General features: G+C 51.2%; 2 protein-coding genes across 3 annotated transcripts; one reads left to right on the forward strand and one right to left on the reverse strand.

Annotated features, from left to right (window-relative positions):
* The first annotated feature begins 1,411 nt into the window (after positions 1 to 1,411).
* THPO (thrombopoietin) lies at positions 1,412 to 7,264 on the forward strand. Of its 2 annotated transcripts, XM_072640438.1 has the most exons (6): positions 1,412 to 2,288; positions 3,524 to 3,682; positions 4,104 to 4,234; positions 4,363 to 4,449; positions 5,961 to 6,128; positions 6,290 to 7,264. In XM_072640438.1, the coding sequence occupies exons 2-6, from the start codon at positions 3,670 to 3,672 to the stop codon at positions 6,998 to 7,000; spliced, it is 1,110 nt and encodes a 369-aa protein (XP_072496539.1). In that variant the 5' UTR covers positions 1,412 to 2,288; positions 3,524 to 3,669; the 3' UTR covers positions 7,001 to 7,264. The 2 variants fall into 2 exon arrangements, with proteins under 2 accessions (XP_072496539.1, XP_072496538.1); XM_072640437.1 differs by lacking the exon at positions 1,412 to 2,288 and having other exon boundaries at positions 3,418 to 3,682.
* A 3,015-nt stretch (positions 7,265 to 10,279) lies between these two features.
* On the reverse strand, positions 10,280 to 17,657 carry POLR2H (RNA polymerase II, I and III subunit H). The gene is made up of 5 exons (XM_072640441.1): positions 16,596 to 17,657; positions 13,208 to 13,291; positions 11,434 to 11,527; positions 11,042 to 11,125; positions 10,280 to 10,685 (listed from the first exon to the last, which is right to left on the reverse strand). Exons 1-5 carry the CDS (start codon positions 16,666 to 16,668, stop codon positions 10,568 to 10,570), a joined length of 453 nt encoding a protein of 150 aa, XP_072496542.1. The 5' UTR covers positions 16,669 to 17,657; the 3' UTR covers positions 10,280 to 10,567.
* Positions 17,658 to 19,954: the final 2,297 nt, after the last annotated feature.

Below are 19,954 nucleotides of genomic sequence, written 5' to 3' on the forward strand. Positions count from 1 at the left end.
GATTTCAGTCCAATTACAACAGCTACCCTCCCCCATTCTACTCCTGCTCCTTCCCAGCTCTGCTCCCGCTACAGACACGCCACACCCGGATCCATCTGTCTTGCCCTTGATTCAGCCGGTTCTCTGGATACTTTCTGCTCCCCAAACTGTGGGGAGCACTGGCGACTTTTCCCAGGATGGCCGGTCCCCTACCAGCAATCTAGGCTGCTTGCCCCTCTGCGGTTCAGAATCTCTTAAGAGACCATCTCAGCCGAAGGCCAAGTATAGCACACTCTCCCCCTCCCGTGCTCCCAGCAACTTGGACTGTCTTGGTCTCGATCAGAACCTCCCATATTGACTTTCTAACCCTGTCTGCCTCCCTGCTCACCACCTGCACACACACACACACACACACACACACACACACACACACACACACACACACACACCCCACTACCTCAGCTCACAGTCACCCCTCCCTTCCTAATCTGAAAAGACATCTTGTCCGGCTAGACTGGAAAATTCCAGGGTTTAGGCCTTGTTTCTGAAGAGACAACATTAACTGGAGAGAGGAGCTGAGGGAAGGAGGAAGAGGCCAAGGGGAAATCATGAACCAGAAACTGAAAAGGAGCAGTGGTTGTGTTGGTAAATGTTTAACAACCAGCTCTCCACAATAGAACTACAACACCTTTAAAGTTTGCATAAGTAACATCTGCATAAGTAACATGTTATCCATCACTTTCTTAAATCTAGATAATCAACAAAATAATCCATCAAGACCCCATTTGTACTACTAGACTATTTCTGAGATGTAAATGCTCACACTGAAAATTTAACAACCAACTCTCTGGAGCTCAGAGCTCATGGGATTTTTTAGAGTTGTTCTCTAACAGAGGAGCTTCACCAGCAGTCTTTCCCAGCCTACATACACCCAGACCTAGTTACTTCCTCTGTCACATCAGCAAGGTCTTTAGGTCAGACACTATGCTGAGCATCTGAGATGAGCAAAGGGAAGCAAACACTACCCCTCCCCTAAATGAGCCCCCATTCTAATGGTGAGACAACCTGAAAGTTCTTTACACCCTGGACACAAACAGAATGATGCCAGTTATCTCAGAGGGGAAGGTGTGTGGAGCAGGAGGAAGTAGATTCAGCAAGAGATGAGGAAGAAGGGAACAGAGAGGAGACAGGAGGGACAAAAAGAAGGGAATGTCAGCTGCCCAAAGCAATCAACACATGGAAGGGTACGTACCTTTTCCCTCCTAACCCACTGTGCCCCAAACACATCTGCACTGCTTTGCCTCAGCGTGGTCTCCTAACAGGATCATTTTCTAATACAATGAACCTCCAATTGGTGGAGAGTGTAAAAAAAGAGAGAGAAATGAGGAATAGTGGAGGAGTTCTGGGAAGCCAGTACAGAAAGAGTATCAGGGAACAAGGTATCCCATCAAAGGATGTCATTAACAAAGGTCATTCATGGGGAAGAGATAGCATGAGGTGAGTTAGAAGAGAGACAGACAGAGACAGTGAGGAGAGAGATAGAGACAACAGAGAAAAAAAGAAAGGGAAGAGAGAGGAGAGGGACAGAGAAGAGAGACAGACAGACAAACAGAAAAGAAAAAAGAAAGAGAGGAGAAAGAGAAAAAGAGAGACAGGAGAGAGGGAGAGAAACATGGAATTTCCCAAACCAAGACAAGCCCATAGTGTTTTTTGAGATGCAGCACAGCTTAGTAGATAGAGACTTGGCCTCAGATGCAGAAAGATCTGGGTTCAGGTCTCGCCTCTGCCCCTTGCTAACTATGGCTGAATTTCTGAGTGTTCTCTAGGAATTCCCAGCAGAAAAGGTGTTGACCTGAACAGGCATAAGGAGTTCACCTCTATCAGTGAGATCTCAAGCTCAGTCCCCATGGGGGGGAGGGGCAGGGGGGGATCTTCTTGTCAGAACCATCCCAGGAGAAGTCTTGGGTTCCACCCGTCCCCATTCCCTTCCTAGGCCATTTCCTGGAGAGGAGCCCCCAAATTCAACTGAACAGAATGCTCTCTCCAGTCTGTGAGTTGGTGGAGGGGCTACTCTGGGAGAGTGGACCAAGGTGCAGCCTAGGGGCTATGGGTCCAGAGTGGGCGGGAAGAGGAGGGCGTCACATCCGGGGGCCCCAGGCAGTGCTTGGGTGGCTCCTTGCTCTGATTGGGCAGGAGTGACCAGGACAGGCAATTGACCCTACTGCTTTGGAAGGGCTGGGCCCCAGAACCCTGGGCGCCCTGCTGTGCCATCTTCAAAGCACCTGGACCCTCGGGCTCTTCTCCACCTGGTGAGTGTGGGCATGGGGGCTGGGGGAGGTGGTGCTTGTAGCTGGGAGTTGGAGGGGCAGGGAGGAGACACTAGGCTCCCAGCTGGGGGAAGGGCAGCTACACTGGATCCTCCAGCCACTGACCTTTGTCAGGAAGCCTGGAGTCTCTTCCCAGAATGGGAGGAGCAGGCTGGAGTCAGAGCTGGAGTAGGGGGTGGGGTGCGGGGGAGAGTAGGAGAGTAGGAGGCCTTGTTCCTAAGGCAGTTCATCATAGGGAGCTATGAAGGGGTATAGCCCTACAGAGGTAAGAAAGAAGAGGAATGAAAGATGATGAGGCTAACCAGCCTAGAACCCTATCGCTGGAGGGCAGGGGTTTCTCAGGATGAATGTGAATCTCCCCATCACTTTCCTGACCTGCCTCCATCCAATCTAAGAATGATTTCAGGGCCTGGGGATCTGGGGGGAGAAAGACAAGGCAGGGGAGTTGAAGGTAAAAGGGGGGAGGGTCCAGTCCTGTTGACAGACTTACAGGAAATCCCAATATTGAATCAGGTGCAGACCTCTTTGCACAACTTGTGAAAAGAGGAAGCCATGTGGGGGGTCCTGTGAGGGTATGGAAAGGGGCCTGCTGGGGGCAGGGAGGAAGGAACAGGCTTGGAAGTGTCTGGGCCACAATTAGCCCCAGAAGGGGGACATGATCCTACCCTTTGGGAACCTAAATCCTGGAAGTCAAGAAGCCCAGAGCCTCAGGGCCACGGCAAGATCTCCAGCCTGCCCAACTCTAAGGTCCAGGCTGGCCTGCTTAGGAACCACAGATCGCAAGAGACAAGTGAGGAGAAAAGAAAAAGATCCAAGCGGCTCTAAGTGAATATACAGAAAGGAAGAAAATTAATTCAGTTGGCAGCCCTCTCTAATCTCCCCATAACTTTCTGGTGCTCTCCGGCCTCCAGGGCTCAGTAACTACCAGGTGCCCCCTCTGATGCCCCCCCATTGGAACCCTGGATCCCGGTTCATTCACACCACCCCCACCCTCCAACTAAAGCCAGCGCTCTGGGGCTGAGCATTGCTGGAGGCGAAGCCAGCAGCTGTTCTCCTCTGGGTAGAGCCTGCCTCTTTCACCCACCCTTACCCCACCCCCATCCCCATCCCCAAACCCATCCTCACCTCCAGCCAAAGTAGGAGGAAAACTCCCTGAGATATACCACACGAAATAACCCCAAGGCCTGACCCAATGACCGATTCTGTTGCCCCCACAGCTCGGAGCTGGTCAGGAAGCCAGACCCCAGTCCATCTCCCCCAGGTGACAGCAGCCCACTACACCCAGCCGCCTCCATGGCCTCAGGCAGAGCCCAGGGGAGAAGGCCCCACACAGGGAGCCTCCCCAGCAGCCCGCCTGCACAGCATGGAGCTGACTGGTGAGTGGACCACCATGGGGGGAGGGGGGGAAGGGATGACACTTCAAGGCATCTGCAGTCTCTAAATCCTCCTGGGAATTAGGGTTTGGAGCTTCTTTGGACGGCGGGCCTGCATTTAGAACAGGAATTTCTGGACCATCTCCAGACTAATAATAGCTCCTATTTTTATAGCGCCAAAATTTACAAGGCACTTGCCTTTCAATATAGGGAGTATACAGAATATTGTCATCTTCGTTTTACAGACGAGGAAACTGAGGTTTACGGGGGGAACAACTTGCCCAGCATCATATAGTGAATGAGTGGCAGGGTAAGGATTTGAACACGGGTTCTGCGGTTTCAAATCCCTTCCACCCTCCTCATGCTGGCAGCTCCATCTGTGTTCATTCCAACTAATCTCCTCTGACTCTCCTCCTCATGCCAGAGCTGCTTGTTGTGACCATGTTCCTCCTCATGTCAAGATTAACCCTCACCCTGACCAGCCCTGCTCCAGTCTGTGACCCCAGACTCTTCAACAAGCTGCTCCGAGACTCTGCTGCCTTACATAGCAGACTGGTAAGACTCCAGGGTGACCCTCCCCTGACACCATCCCTACTCCCCCACATGGACCTGTGTGCCCTACCTCCTCTGAGGCCCGCCACCTCGGACAGCCCTGACTCAACACCCACACTCCTGATTCACAGAGTCACTGCTCGGACCTCAATCCTCTGCCCATACCTGTCCTGCTGCCCACCGTGGACTTCAGCCTTCGGGAATGGAGGGTAAAGACGGTGAGAGACCACCCCTAAGGTCCTTGGGCTCACTTCCCCAAACCCTGTAGCCATGAGCCTTTCACCTTTGTCCCTGTCTCATTGTCGATCTTGGTCCATTGTGACAGCCTACTAGGATAAGTCTGAATTTGGAAGTCTGGCATCTATGGTATTGGGAATCCCTTCCAACTCTGGGTCATTCACAAATTGGAAAATCATCCAGCTTCATCCGAGTTATTAATAAAATAAAAAAAGTATACAAGATGACAGGGCCATCCATCCCTGAAGGATGACACAGTCGAGAGCCTACATTCTGGGCTCATCTCAGCTAGCTTCCCATTTCCTGAACAGCTGAAACATCCAGTCACAGATCCCTCAGAACCTGGATCAGCCTACAAAATGGGAAAGGAAACTGCTGATAAAGCGCAGGAGGCTTCCCAGAAAGTTAATGAAGTCTGGGAAGCCTCACACCTCCTCTGAGGAGGTGAAGGGGACCCCTAAAGCCCCATCTTACTCGGAGCGATTTAAAACACGGGCAATTGAGTCCCCAATTTAGGTTAAGGATTGAGTAAACTAGCACAGTGTCATACTGGTACTGTACCCAAGCCCTGCCCACAACACCCCTCCTGTTCTTAATTTGGAATTTCTGCTGCTGATTTTGGAAAAGTTCTCATTGAAAAGACTGTGTGTGACTACAAGCTTTCTAGGAGCCATTAATGGGATGTGGCTGCTACTTATCTTTCCCCATTATAAGCACCTTGAAGGTAGAAATAAGTGTTTGTTCTTTCTTATATTCCTAGCACTGGGTGAAGTGCCTGGCCCAGAGATACACTTAAGAAGTGCTTGCTGACTGACTGACTGACTGACTGGTGTGGGTCCTCCCTCCATGTCTTAGGAAATACTTTTATAAAGGGAGGGGCTCCAAACTGCCTCGTTTGGCCACCAGTTTTCTAGTTAGGAGCCTCTGTCAGTTCATCTGGGCTGGTTAGAGAGGATCACAGATGGAGAGCCAGAAGGGCCTCCCAGACCTTCCCAACCAGGCCAGTCTCCTCATTTTACACATGCGAAAACAGATCCAGAAGGTAAGATGATTTGTCTGTGGTCACACATGTGGTAAGAAACTAGGGTGGGATCCGAACCCAGAAGTTCTAACTCTGAAGCCTGTGCTTAGTCTACTTTGCATCTGGTGGGACCTGCCAGAGATTTCATCCCACCAATGTCATGATGGAGGGAAGAGATACACAAAGTCCCCTGCCCTGGTCAGACTGTGCACAGTTGGGGGTACCACAGTCAGATACAGACCATCTGGGAAGACCAACCATTCTGGGCTGGAGCAAGCCTCGGCTATTATAGGGGCTGTCAAAGGAGATCTTGGACTATTCTGGAGGGTAAGCTGGGACGGGAGCTGTCCAAGAATAGATGAGCAGCCTCAATGGTCAGGAAACACCACAGACGGGAGATTATGTGACCTTTATCCTAAAAGTATCCTGCCCACTTCAACATGATCTTCCTGCCCCACCTTTCTTACCCAGGAGCAGACCAAGGGGCAGGAGGTCCTTGGAGCTGTGACCTTATTGCTGGAAGGTGTGATTGCGGCCCGCAGACAGCTGAGCCCCAGCTGCCTCTCCTCCCTGCTAGGGCAGCTCTCAGCCCAGGCACGCATCCTCCTCGGAGCTCTGCAAGGCCTCCTGGGAACCACGGTAAGGCCTAGATCAAGGCATCCATGGGAATGCTCTTCCCTGGACCAACTGGACCATCCAGTAGTGGGAGACAGGTGTTGGGTGGGCCATGCTGTTCTTCCTAACCCCCTGCCCTTGCCAGAGACATGATCTCTGGCCTTGGGCCCCTCCTCTGCCCCCAGTCTCTCCCAAAGGGCCAGACTGCAGTTCACAGGGAGCCCACGGCCATCTTCCTGAGCTTTCAGCAGCTTCTCAGAGGAAAGGTGCGTTTCCTGCTGCATGCACTGAGACCCATCCTCTGTGCCAGGCAGGAAGATCAGACTGCCACAGCAGCTACAGGCAGCGGCTCTGTCCCTGTCATCAGGACAACCTCTGGGCTCAAAGACAAGACCCCTGCATCACTGGAAGGGGGCCCTGGGAGCTCAGCCAAAGACACAGAAGCTCCCACGAGGGCCTTCAGACCCCTGAGCAGAATTCCTGGATTGCTGAACCACACAGCAAGCCCCCTGAACAAAGCCCCTGTATACTTGAACATGACTCTTGGACCCTCAAACAGAAGCCATGGTATCTCTCCTGTACCCTCAGTCAATACTCTGGAAAGCTCAAACAAGCCCCCTGGAACTCTAGATGTAACCCTCCAATCCCCCACTCCCTCATCTGGACTGATTACTCCTCCAAGCGTTCCTCCTATTGGACACCATGTGCTCTCCTCTCCCTCAACCACCCTCCTGACCTCTCCCCCCAGGCCTCACATCCCTTCTACTCCCCCCTCAGCCACAGGCCCAGGTAACTCAGTTTCTTCTACAATCTGCTGCCTTCAGCCTTATCACTCCCAGGATAAGACTAAGGACATGCAGGACACTCAGGGCATGGCCACTTCATCCCCTACCTAAGTCCCACAGTCTGAAAAGGTCCTCCTGGGAGCTGACCAGGACAGCCTCAGCCCTGGCCTGCTCCAGTGTTGGGGTCTAAGCTCCACAGCCCACGCCCACTGAACTCTCAGGAGCCCAAGGGAAGGGAGCCAGGGCTGGGAGGCCTCTCCATGATCCCTCCTGGAAGCCTTCTCATGCCACATGGATGGAAAGGGAACATTTTTCACTGTACAATTTCAGAAAATATTTTTTTAAGCAGATAAATAATATTTGTCAGAAAAGCTGGTTCTCCTGGAACCTTTGGTTCATCTCTCCACACCTGGCCCCCTTTCCTGGTCCCCTCCGCTTCACCCATAACCATCATGTAAAGGCTGCCTTTGCCAGCAGCTCACCGGGAAATGCAAAAGGCAGGAGCCTTTGCTCCAAGCTGAAATCTGGACACCAGCCTTCTAGCCTCCACTGCCTTCTGCCAGGGAGACTATTCTCTCAGGACAGACTATGAGTAGTATCCCTCACTATGGCAGGCTTCTGAAATGTATGCTACACACACACACACACACACACACACGCCTGAAAAAACAAGGAAAAGTGAGGGCCGAAGTCAAGCAGTGCACAGTGCGCTGTCCTTATAGTAGGGAGCAGTGGGCTCCCTGAAAGCTGACAGGAAGCCCAGGGGAACCTCACACCTCAGCTAAGGTTTAGAGACAGCCCCAGGGAAGCCAAGATCTGGCTAGCACAGCTGAGCAAACAGCCAGCCTTGGAGGGGAAATTTCACCAGGTCCAAGCTCCTACTTCCCTCCCGTGGAGGCGGGGAGAAGTGCAGGAAGCTGCCCTGCCCACCACTCTGGAGCACACCACAGTGGGAGGTAGAGTCTATGCCCTATTTCCCAGAAGCCCTAAGTGACTAAAGAGGAGCTCTGTGGGCTTAATGTAAAACTCTGCTGAGCATCAGATAACGAATCACAGGGTAACAGGCTATCAGAACTGCAAGGGACCTAATCGATTTAGAGCAATTTATTTTAAAGATGAACAGACTAAGACCCAGAGAGCAACACCTGTCCCCCTCACCCCCAAGGTCACAGGTTTTCCAACTCTAGTCCAGGGTTCTCTACTGTCTATTATGCATTCTTTTCCAGTGAGGGCTTGTCCAGGAAGCAATGAGGCAAGGTCCCAGGGTAAAACAGGGAGATCCCCAAGGCCAAGGGCCCCAGAAGCTTTCCAATGGAATCTCTCTGGAATGCGGCTCTCATCTTCCCCAAGAGAAGGCAAACTGAGTCTCCAAAGCTGGGGGCGGGGTGGGGGGGGAGAGGCGGGTGCCTTGGTGCTCTACCCAGACTGAGGCCTTATCTGCAAGGACAACGTGTAACCTCCAGAGTCCCTTTCTGTCGGGGCAGGTAAGGGCCAAAGGGCACAAATGCCAGGCATTCAGGATGGCAGTCACGGTGCTATCACAAATGCCTTAATGCCTAGTGGGCCCCGCATGGCTCAACTAAATGAGGATGCGGAAAACATTCCACCCCACAAAGAGTTTCAGGTCAAGGAAAATCACACTTAGTGAGTGAAAAATGAAGCCTATTATGAGACTGTCTCAGAGCTGCCACCTCTACCTTCCCAGAAAAATCCTGACAATCAGGGAGGGGCAGAATCCATGAAGCCACCAAGGTTGGTACCATGGTGTCAATGAGGTTGGTCACACAGGCCTGATTCCAAAGAAGTGAGTTTTCTGCATGCACAGAAAAGTTAGCCTGCTCAAGTGAGGGAGGAAAGAGTAAGAAAGTTCCTGCAATTTACTTCAGTGGAAACCGGATGAAAAGCAATAATAGACTAGAAATGAGTCAACACCCAGATACAAACAGAGCCCAAGTACCACACGGTTCAGGGTGATGAACATAAACTCCAGAAAGCTTCGAGTGGAGACCCAAGGTTGACCGACATAGCTCAGGACCAACAGCCCCTTCACTTATGTAAAGAAAAAGACCTTTCTAGTCCAGACTACCCCAGTCCCCAAACCCAGCTGACTTCTGGACCCCTGCCAAGCCAAAGAGCCGAAAAGGAGCGCCTTTCTTCCCTCTGACATGCCAGGCCCAGTTTCGCTGTCAAGACATTCAACAGTTCATTCACGCGGACTGTCCCAACTGCCTGCAGAGGCAATCTGACCTTCTAGTCCTCTACATTTCTGGAGAACACGGAATTCTTCTCCCTCCATCCAGACTGAATCCACTCCCATTCTTCTCACATTTAAGGCTTCAGAAAGCTGCTGAGATTTCCAGACATTCATCCCCATTCCCTACCACCCTCCCTTCCCCTTTCATCCCCCCCACAGTGAGAAACCAACAGAAATCTCTTCCCTTTCTTCCGGCAGGGCTCATTCACTTTCAGCCTATTTCCCTAAATCCCATTCTTAACACCTTCTTCACAGACCTGAAAATGACAGGGAAGGAAACACCCCAGGCAGTATCGGAGGGAAGCCAACTCCTGGGGTCAAACAGCTTCAAAAGGTCAGCTCCTGGATATGCCCTCTGGGGCTGCCCAGAATTCCTCAGGAGACCTGCAGGCTCCTGAGCTTGCTTCATTCAGAAAGAAAACCAGGATTCTCAGGCAACTTCAGGCCTCACCTAGCCCGCAGCCATTTCCCAAAGTTCTCCCAGCACACGCTAAGTCATGAAAGTTAGAAGGACACAATGTTCTGGAGCAACGGGACCAAGATGAGCCTCAGTGGTGTTGCTGGTCCCCTGATGGTGCTCACAGCAGCTCCCTCTCCTTGTTCAGTTATCACTGGGTGGCAAATGTCACTGACAGTTACTTTCCCTCCTCAGTCCCTCCCTCCTTCAGACCCTAGAAATGGAGACTTCCTCCCACATCTGCATTCCCAACCACTAAATCCTCCCCCACATTCCCACTGTCCCTAGACACAACCATATCTGAAAGCCTCCACTCATGATCTCATACACATGCGCATACACACACTCAAATCTCTCCAGGCTATGCAGATGACTCTTCTGCAAGAATTGAACAGACTGCCTAGACCTGGGAAGCAAGTGCTGGAAAGATTCCATAGATCCCCTCACCCATATGCCCTGTACTATCCTCAGAGGTAACTCCAGAGGCCATGAGCACAGCAGCACGGGATAAATACCGAGGCCAACTAGCTGAGGGTGACCCCAAGGAGTCAGCCCTGAGTGTCGAGTAAGGCCTGGCCAGACACACCACCGCCCAGCCTTAGTTCAGATGCATAAAAAACTTCAGAAGAACCTGAAAAGACAATTTCCAGGTGGACAGTAGAACAAGAAGAGAGACAGATACAAAAAAGCACAGTTTAATTGAGTCATCAAACAAAGTATCTGAAAGCTCAACCTGAGCTCATCCGATGAGGTCCCAAGCAGGGACCAACAGCCAGTTTCCCACTTAGTTCAGACCAACTGAAGGGGATCCCAAGTCCATCAGGTGAAGAATGGATTCCTCCAGTTCTCTGGAGTGGCCCTTCCACAGCCAGCACTCCTCACGCTGGAGCAGCTCTCAGGGGGCAGCAATGCCCAGACCAGGTCCCACAAAACAGGAAAGGGGAGGATGGCAAAGGCTCTGGGCAGCTCAGAAAGCCAGCTTCTTCATCAGGAGGTAAACGCGAGAGTCCACTTCAAAGCCGTGCAAGTTGTTGGCATCTCCCTGGAGTCTCATGAGCAGCCCCCCATAAGACACATAGGCAGAGCTAAAGCAAGAGGATGGCACTCAAGTCAGCCCGGCCTTCAAAGCAACTCTACGTTCTTGGAAGCTTGAGCCAGGAACAGGAAACCAAAGCATATGGCAGCCAAGGAGGCTAGGAGGAAGCCCCTTGACCTCCCCGAGAAGAGGACAGGTTCTAAGCATAGGCTCTAGAGGTCACCAAAAATGTCACATCCACCCTCTGGTCCATGAGGTAAATAGAGCCCCAGAAGGTACTATGAGCCCACTTTTACCCCCATCCCATCTGACAGTCATGTCTGTGGCCCAAGCACAAGGTCTGGCAGCCTGTCTCTTCTCCAGGAAATAGAACAGTTAGTCTCTTACATGAATGAAAGTACTTACAGACGAGTAGCTGCTTCTGTGGAGGTCTCGTCCCCCTCGATTCTATATACCTTCCCATACATCACATACTCAAACTGGTCAGCCCTGGGGAGTAAAAGGCATACACTTCTTGGGTCCCTCTCTCCCACCTGCAAATATCCCCAGGTGCAGGAAATGGCAGAAGCCACCAGAGCTGGGCAGAGGAGAAACCCCATAAATACTTATAGACTGAGCTCCTACATGTAGCAGACAAAGGAGGTATGATCTCCTTCTGGTGCCTCAGGCCCTTCTAAGCACCAGGTGTCCAAAGCTAGTACCTATTGTCCTTAGAGAATATCATCAAGGAAGTCACTTCAAATCAGATTAAAGTTAAAAAACCCTGGCAGGGTACCTTCTCTTTCCTGATCCCTCACCTGGATGGCCGGTCATCTGTGGGATTATACTCCCCATCGTCCAGGGTCCCATCTTCATACAAGGTGCTAGCTATCACCAATCGGAACTTGTCACCTGAAAAAATCAACAAGAGATTTTGTGAAGAGTCAGAGTGTACATTTTGTCATTCTCACTGGTCTTTCTTCACTCAGTTCGCTGCAAACTGGCTTTACCCTGAAGCCTCCAGTCTAGCTCATGCCATTATGGATGGTGGTCCTGCTGCTTCTAGCCTTTCTCTTCTCCAACCCATGGCTTCTACAGCCCTGCTCAAACACCTGCAGTAACTCGCTAGGGCCTATAGCATGATTTCTTAACATGGGCTAGTTTTATAGACAGATATACACGCGTATACGCATATACACACACACACACATATACATAGACACACAAAGCTCTTTCAATATTATTGCTTTCCTTTTTATTTTATCCATTTAAAAATATGATTCTGAGAAGGGATACAAAGGTTTTTCCAGACAGCAAAGGAAACATCAAGAAGCTTAAGCACCCTACAGGAAAAAATACCAATTCTTTAGCCTGGGATTCAAGGCCTGCCATCATTTGGCATCAGCCTCCCTTCTGGAAGCCTCATTTCACATTATCCTCCCTTTCCCCCTTCCACTCCCACAATCCATCATGTTCCTGTCACACCAGACTATGTTCCATGACCCATCCTAAACATTCCCTTAGTCCTGGAGTACAGGACTCTGCCTCCTCTTCTTCCTCATCATGGTCTTTCAGATTTTTTCTTACTTCAAGGTTCCACTCTAAGGCTGTCACCACTGCCACCTCCATAAAATGGTCCCTGATGCCCTCTCTTGTTGGTGAAATGCTCCTAGAGTACTTTTTATCTGGATCCGTCCTTTGCCTTCAGCATTTTGTTCTTGGTATTATATGTATCTATCACTACTTCATCCTTATCCTTCTCTCCTCCTCAGCAGAAGGCAAGCACTTGGAGGGCAGGAACTATACCTTATTACCTCTGTAGCCCTCACTACCTGACCCAAAGCCTTGAATAGAGCAGGAACTTAAATCTTAGCTGAATTATTATCATATCACTTCCTAGGTCTCCATATATTTCTCTGCATGCTTCCTACCTGTCATTTTTGATGGCACAAGAATCTCATGTTCATTCACCACCCATGGTTTAGCCATCCCTCAACTGCTGACTATGTGGTCTCTTGCCAATTCTGCCACTGTAGATGCGTAAGTGCTACACGTCTTCTTTCAGCAGCCCAGTCCTTGCACAAACCAATCACCAAACACAAACAATTCTGTGGCTCCTGGACTAGGCTGTCCTGCTCTCCAAAGAATTCTGCCAATGCACTATTCTCTCATCAGTGTGACAGCGTGCCTCCTTGGCCACAGGCCCTCCAACAAGAGGTGTCCTTTTTAACCTCCTATGCCCATTTCATGTGTGTAAGGTAGCACCTCTGGGCTCCTGTGCTTCTCAGCTTAGAGAGGCCAAGCAAGTTTCAGGTGATTACTCACCATGTGTTTCTTTTGAGAACTACATGAAATCCAAAAGGGACTCAAGGGATGACACAAGCAAAGGGGGCATTTTTGTTATTTTTCAGTTGTAATAATAATGTTTATAGCTTCCAGTACAATCTTTTCCTTCTGATTTTGTTCTGCAATGCTTGTTTTTGTTGATGGTGTCTGTGTATAGAACCCGAACCATTTTCAATCCGCAACAGTCCCCAACAACACCAGAAAGACCAGCAGACTGTCTGGTTGTGTCCTCCATCAAACACTTACCCAAGTCCACAGGATAGATCTGGATGTTAACATCTAAGATGAGGTCCATCTTGAAGGACTCACTCTCACAGTGCAAGCGGGACACTAAGGACAAGACAGAAATGATTATAGGAGAGATGCTTGTGAAAGCAAGGGGAGATAACAAAGGACGACCAAACCTCTGGTTTCTGATTCACCGTCTACCACTGATTCACTGTGAGTTAGGGACAATCATGTCCTCTCCCCCAGAAAACTTGGACTGTTTCCATATATGTTAAATGAGCAGGCTAAATCAAAGGATTCCTGCTGCTGCTGTGAAATGGCCAATAGGGAAGCATCCTTCTAGAGTATCTGACAGGAGCAGAACAGGATCCCCAGACACGGTAGTGCACGCTGATGCTGGGGGGCAGAGGGCATCTTCCCCAGAAATGGCAAATGGATGGATGTGGATAGTGTGGAAGTAGTTCTAACAAGAAGAGATGTGTGTATAGGGATTAGGGATAAAGGAAGAGAGCATCTTATGAGTTGGGGGGAGCAGTGTAAGATATCAAAGGAAGATCGTGTGTGTGTGTGTGTGTGTGTGTGTGTGTGTGTGTATGTTTTGTCTTGAGAGGCTATGTAGGAGGTAGGGGAAGAAATGTCTCTGCATTTGGTGGAAAGGGGGATGGTGATCTCAGTGGGAGGAAAATGCCTTTGAAAAAGCAGTAAGAATGAGGGTCAATTAATACTGAGCATAGATGTATTATGGAGGGGGGAACCTCTGAGGGAGAGAAGGGAAGCAGAAGATGCCCTAGGTCAATGGGGAAGAAAGTGAAACATCTCAGCACATGTAGGTGGGAGAGGATGAGAATGTAGAGAGGTCTCCTCTGGAAGGAAAGTCTCTTCTGGGAGGGTGAAACAATCCACCAACAAACATTTATTAAATGAATGTGAGACATCCTGTGCTAGGTGCTGAGGATACAAAGAAAAAGCAAAACCAGTAACAACCCTCAGGGAACGGACACTCTACCAGAGAAGATGACAAAGAAACAAAGAGGAACAGACACATGATAAATACATGGGCTACCTAAGATAACCCAGTCTTCCCTTAAGCGATCCATCCTCAGAGAAGGCCCTGGCAGCTGAGAGGACCCAGAAAGCCTTCTGCACAGCTCCTGAAACACTCAAGTTGAATCTTGAAGGAAGTCATGAGTTCTTGGAAGCAGGAGGGAAAGCATTTCAAGAATGACAGGGAGATAGAGGATGGTGTGTCAGGGACAGGTAGGTTAGCATGGCTGAGTGAAGGTTAAGAAGAATAGGGAGTGGCCAGGCTACAAGGAGCTTTAAATGCTAAACAAGGTTCATATAATGAGTGCAAAGATCTGCTCAGGCTGTTTTAGGAAAATCACTGAGGACAGACGTTAGAGGAGAAACCAATGCAAGGAGACTTGTTAGCAGGCTGTTGGTGATGAGGGCCTAAACTTGGGTACTGACTGTGTGAGCAAAGGGAAGAGTGGCTTTAGTCTCCTTTTGTATCCCAGGAGTTTGGTTTTTATTACGTGTTTCCTGACTGACTGAGAGATTCAGCCAAAAGATGTTGTAGAAAAAGAAACAAGATTTGGAAACTGTCCCAGTCTGTGGGGACAGTGAGAATGTATGAGGACTGAGAATGATGACGAGATTGTGAACGTAGGTGATGCAACAGGGAAGTCCAGAAGAAGGGCAGCTTTGAGTGGAAAGACAGTGAGTTGTTTTGGACACATTAAAGTCAGAGATGCCTAGATATAGCCAGTTCAAAACATCCAACAGGCAGTTGGTAGGATGCAGGATGCGAAATCAGGAGAAAGACCAGGATTAGATCCAGGTCCAGTATATAGGACCAGTATACTGGTCCTGGACCAGTACATCTCCAGGAGTCATCTGTGCAGGGACAATAAGACAACACAGTCTTATGTTGAGAAGGCATAAAGAAACACATGAGAAGGCATAAAGAAAAAAGAGAAAAGGAACTGGGACAGAGTCCTGGAGGGCATCCCCACAGTGCCTGTCTGGTACACATGAGCCTATTTAGGTACATGTTGTCTCCATTAAATGTAAGCTCCTAGCAGACAGTGACCAGTTTCCCTTTTTCTCCATACATCCTGCACTTAGCACAGTCCTTGGAACATCAAAATGTTAATTAGTGCTTGATGACTGAGTGATTCTACTCCTTCCCCTTTCCCAAGTCTTCCTTCCCCAGAATGACAGGAAGATTCAATTGCCTGTTCTTTGACCTCACAGCCCTTTCCCCTCTCTGCCACACTATGGGTACTTTCTCCCCCTCTTGATTTCACTAAGATGACCTTCCCTAAGATGATCTCCCCACCATCACATGTGCATACATCAATATTCCTCTACTCCTGTTCCAATCCCACACCCCCCAGTTCTCTCCTGGGCCTTGCAATGACTACATTCTCCTCTGTTCCCCATCTTCACCTCACTGAACCAGTTCACCTCTCTGCTGTCCCCTCTCCCCCTTCCCTTGCCCCCTTGTCCTGTCTCCAATCTTGCCCTGAAAAGCCCCAGCTTTGATCTGCTGTCACCACTGGCTGCCTGCACTCCTGCTCATGTGATGCTGAATAAAGCTGGAGAAAAACCACAAAACCAAAATAACTGGATCCAGTACAAACATGTTACATAACTCATCTGGGCCCTCACTGCAGCAAAGCAATCCTTTTACACTCATTCAGAGAGATCCCTCTTCCCCCTGTCTCATCATTCAGATCTTTTTCCCTCTCTCTTCTCCTTCACCCAGTTCACAGAAGTGGCAAGAGACCCCATTCCATCCTAACCGCCCCCTTGCCACCCTCACTTTTTCAGCCCTCTTCAATCTCTCCCTACCGGCTATGCCCACGTCTCCCCCATCCTCATGGATCCTGCCCGGTTGGTCTTTTCAGCAGGTCTCCAATGTGTCCCCATCCCCTTGTACCTGGACTCTGGGGGGGGGGGGTCATCCTGCCCCAGTCCCTCCCCACTCCCGCTCATCCTCCATTCAGTCCCCAGACTAATTTCCCTAAAGCAAGTCCGACCACGTCACCCCTCCCCCCCACTTCAGGGGCCCCCGAAGCCGACTCCGCTCCCAGGCCCCTCCCCGAGCCCTCCCTCGGCTGGCCCGTCCCCGTCGGGAGCCCGCCCGGCATTAGATCGCGGGGCACAGAGCCGGCACACGGTAAGCGCCCAAGTAGCTGCTCGGATACTCCCCGGAAACGGAAGATGGGGAAGAGTCCGGTCTCTTCAGGGGAGGGGCGAGAGGGTTCAAGGAGGAGTCGGGGGGCGGGGTCTCCTGTTGGTCGGGGAGGAGGGAGTCTCCTCAGGCTGAAGAGAAATGTGGGGAAGGGGCCTCTTCAGTGACGCACGGCTGGGGGCGGGGCCTCCCCGGGGGGAGCCTCACCTCGGTCAAACTTCTTGCCCTCGGGGTCGATGTCCTTCACATCGAAAATGTCCTCGAACAGGATGCCGGCCATGGCTGGCCGCGGGAAGCGACGGGGGCCAAAGCACCGCAAGCTCGAGGCCGGCGCGAGAGCCGCGCAAGATCAGGGACCGCGCGTGCGCAGAAACGCGGCACGCGAGCTAGGGGCGGGCGTCTACACGCAGTTCCGCTTCCGCTCCTCCTCTTCACCGTTTCCCGTTCCACCCCCTCTCGCCTCGGGCCGCTGGCCTTGTCGCGACGCCGTTCGGAGAATGCGCACTTGGCCAAGGGGGTGGGACCCGGCTCAGCGCCTGGCTCTCCGGGCACTGACTCCGCCCCTGCCCCCCACGTCCTGACAATTGCTCGAGCTTCCTCTCCGCATCCCGCCTCCCCACACAGTCCCTAGTACAGGCCATGAATCTAGCTGTGTGTCCCCGAGCCGGAGACCTTGAAAACCTGGACGGCGGCGGGTGGAGGATAGAGCTGTCCCCGCCCCTCGACCCCGGTAACGCCCCTCCAGGTCCCAGAGAGCAAAGGACGGACGCGGGTCCTGCCCACAGTACCGCCCCCCAAGCCCTCTAAGGCCTATAAGGACGCTGGGCCGGTTTCCCCGCCTCCTAGACCCTGCCCCTCCCCCCAAGCTCGTGCAGGCCTTATGAAGATGCCGAAAGAGAGCTCTTCCTGCCTCCTCTCCCGCCCTCTGGGTCTGGCTCCGCCCCGAATTCGTTCGGACCTATAAGAGCGCAGAATAACCCGTCGTCCCGCCCAAGGCCCCGCCTCCCATCTCAGCTCCACCCCTGGCCGCGACCTTGATCGGGCGGCTCAGAGTCCAGTGCCAGCCCCGCCTGTCCACAGGTCGCCCCCGGGCTTCGGTCCCCGACTAGGGCCGGGCCTGGGGGCTGGTGCGGACCTCGCCCCGCTCCTTCTTCTCCTCCTCCTCCTCCTCCTCGGTCGGGGCCGGGGGAGGTGAGCACGGCCGGTCCTCGAGGTGACTACCTCCCCCGGGCGACCGCAGCCGAGGTCCTGGGGCGTGGCCCCGCCCTCCTGGGGATCTGCAGTGAGATCATCGGGTGGTAGCCCTGCCCCTTTCCCCGGAGCAGCCCACCCTGGCACTGTCAGCCCGGCACAGTCTATTTCTGGCACTGCCCACGCTACCTGTCTCTGGTGCTGCACACACCTGGCACTTGCCCACCCCACTCCACCCCCGCTCCATCCCTGGGCACTCTTCCCTTGGCTGACAATCCCTCTCCCCACTGCCTGCTCCTGCCCCCTCACCTGTCCTAGCAGCCTCCTCCCCCACCCGCATTGACTCCCATGCTCTGGAACTCGCTGCCACTTCCATTCTTTCCCTACTGGGCTAGCACGTCAGCAGCTCCTCAGGTTTCGGGCCTGGGGCCCTGCCAGGAAAAGGCGATCTCTGCCCCCCCACACCCCTGCCTAGTTAGGGCCAGTCTCAGGGGAGTGGCCTCTACAACTCCCTCCTAGGTTCTCTCCTTTTTCTATCTTCCCCATCTTCTTCCCTAGTCTTCCCCATCCCCATCATTACAACCTGGCCAGTCATAGCCAGGCCCAGCTCTCACCAGATACAGCACCCAAGAGAGGCACACAGACATAAAGAGAAAAGGGAACCATGCCACTACCACCACCACCACCACCACCACCCCCAAGGAATTCAGTTCCTAATATCCTTGCTATCCATGTCACTTCCAAGGATGAGTCCATTCTCATTCTGGTTCCAGGAAGATGCCCTCCTCCAAATCACTCAGTTTTTTTCTTCTTACCTCTAGCTGATCAAGCCTTCTCCCATTGAGAAATCAATTCAACAAATTCTTGTTAAGTGGTCCATACATACAAAAATTACAGGAATATTTAGACATAACAGACAAAAATGAAATAGTCCCTTACCTTCAGGTACTTGGATCCTACAAAGAGATGCAAAATGCCCAATAAAATACATCAAAGCAAAGGAGAGACTCCAGAGTACTCTAGGATATTTTCTGGATGGAGCTAATACTTTTGCCTGGAGAGTTTAAGGAAGACCGACAGAGGTGGCACCTGGGCTAAGCCTTGAGGGAACAGAAGGAGTCTAAGGAACAGATAGAAGGAGGGAGTAAATTCCAGGCAGGGCTGCTCCCTTGGTCACTGCACTGAGGCAGGGATATTAATTTCAGGGAACTAATAATCTAACTTGGTTGAATAAATGAATAAATTTTTTAAAAGCCCTTATCAATCACTCCCTTTGTGCCAGGAACACAAAGGAAAGGTAGAGTAATGTGAAATAAACTTGGAAAGGTAGATCAAAAGAAGCAGATTGGGGAAAACCTTAAATCCTAAGCTGAGAAATTTGAAATTCCTAGCCAAGGGATCCACTTAAAAGTTCTAGAATAGGAGAATCATATTCAAGTCTGTGCAGGTCTGATTTGGGACCCCATAAAGAATGGATAGAAAAGAGGAGAGACTAGAGGCAGGAAGGCCAGTACACTCCAGGTAAGAGGTAAAGAGAACATGAATGAACAAAGGGATCTTGGATTAAAAAGAGAGGAGCTTCGGGCTTGGAAAAAAAGTTGACATCTAGAGAGTGTTTCTCAGTTATTGTAGCCCTAAAATGACCCTGACCTCTTAGACTCTCCTTAAGGGCAGGGACTCTCACTAGCATGTGGTAAATGTTTAATCATTGTTGGTTAACTGATTGATTACACCCTCATCCCTTCAGTTTCTACCTACAGAATGATGCTGGGGCAAGATGACTGGAGTTAGAGTCAGAAGACCTAAGTTTGAAAAGACAAGTCACCAACCTGCAAAATGAGCTGGGGTGGACTGGTGTTTCCAACTAGGATTCTAGGATCTAGGATCCAGGAGGAGCCGCTAGCTCCTTCTGTCCCTACTTCAGATTCCCTCCTCAGTGCCCTCACCAGAAATCCTGATTGTCCCTAAATGAAACTTCAAGAACTTTCCCCTAAGTCCCTAGTTCTGGAGTGATGAGGCTGGAATAGACTGTGAGGGAAGACAAAACGAATAAGGAAAGAAGAGAGCCCAACCTTGGTGGGAGACCAGGTGACACAATTCAAAGCTTGTTGCCCCGTCAAAGACCCAAATACAATTCTCGCTCCCTGATGTAGCTAGCACTCTATGGCTCCGCCACATTGGCCGGTGACCCGTTGGCTTGGGCTGGTATCCCTCTCCCAGGATCACCGATTTCGCTCTAACGGTTATCTCAAAATCACAGGGTCATAGATCTTAGAGTTGGGAGGATCTTAGACGTCCTCCGTACAACGCTTTCATTTTAGAGCTCTGGAAACTGAGGTTTGGTAACTTTTCCAAGGTCACACAAAGCTGGACGG

Source organism: Notamacropus eugenii, chromosome 2 (genome assembly GCF_028372415.1).
Source record: "Notamacropus eugenii isolate mMacEug1 chromosome 2, mMacEug1.pri_v2, whole genome shotgun sequence".
NCBI classification, from domain to species: Eukaryota; Metazoa; Chordata; class Mammalia; order Diprotodontia; family Macropodidae; genus Notamacropus; species Notamacropus eugenii.

Bases quoted from the DNA above. Each gene is read 5' to 3' on its own strand.
- THPO (XM_072640437.1), top strand. From the start codon at position 3,499: ATGACCGATTCTGTTGCCCCCACAGCTCGGAGCTGGTCAGGAAGCCAG. The intron at 3,683-4,103 runs GTGAGTGGACCA...TCCTCATGCCAG, and splicing joins GCACAGCATGGAGCTGACTG to AGCTGCTTGTTGTGACCATG. The intron at 6,129-6,289 runs GTAAGGCCTAGA...CTCTGCCCCCAG, and splicing joins AAGGCCTCCTGGGAACCACG to TCTCTCCCAAAGGGCCAGAC.
- POLR2H (XM_072640441.1), bottom strand. From the start codon at position 16,668: ATGGCCGGCATCCTGTTCGAGGACATTTTCGATGTGAAGGACATCGAC. The intron at 13,292-16,595 runs GTGAGGCTCCCC...TCTTGTCCTTAG, and splicing joins GGGCAAGAAGTTTGACCGAG to TGTCCCGCTTGCACTGTGAG. The intron at 11,528-13,207 runs GTAAGTGTTTGA...TGATTTTTTCAG, and splicing joins GATCTATCCTGTGGACTTGG to GTGACAAGTTCCGATTGGTG.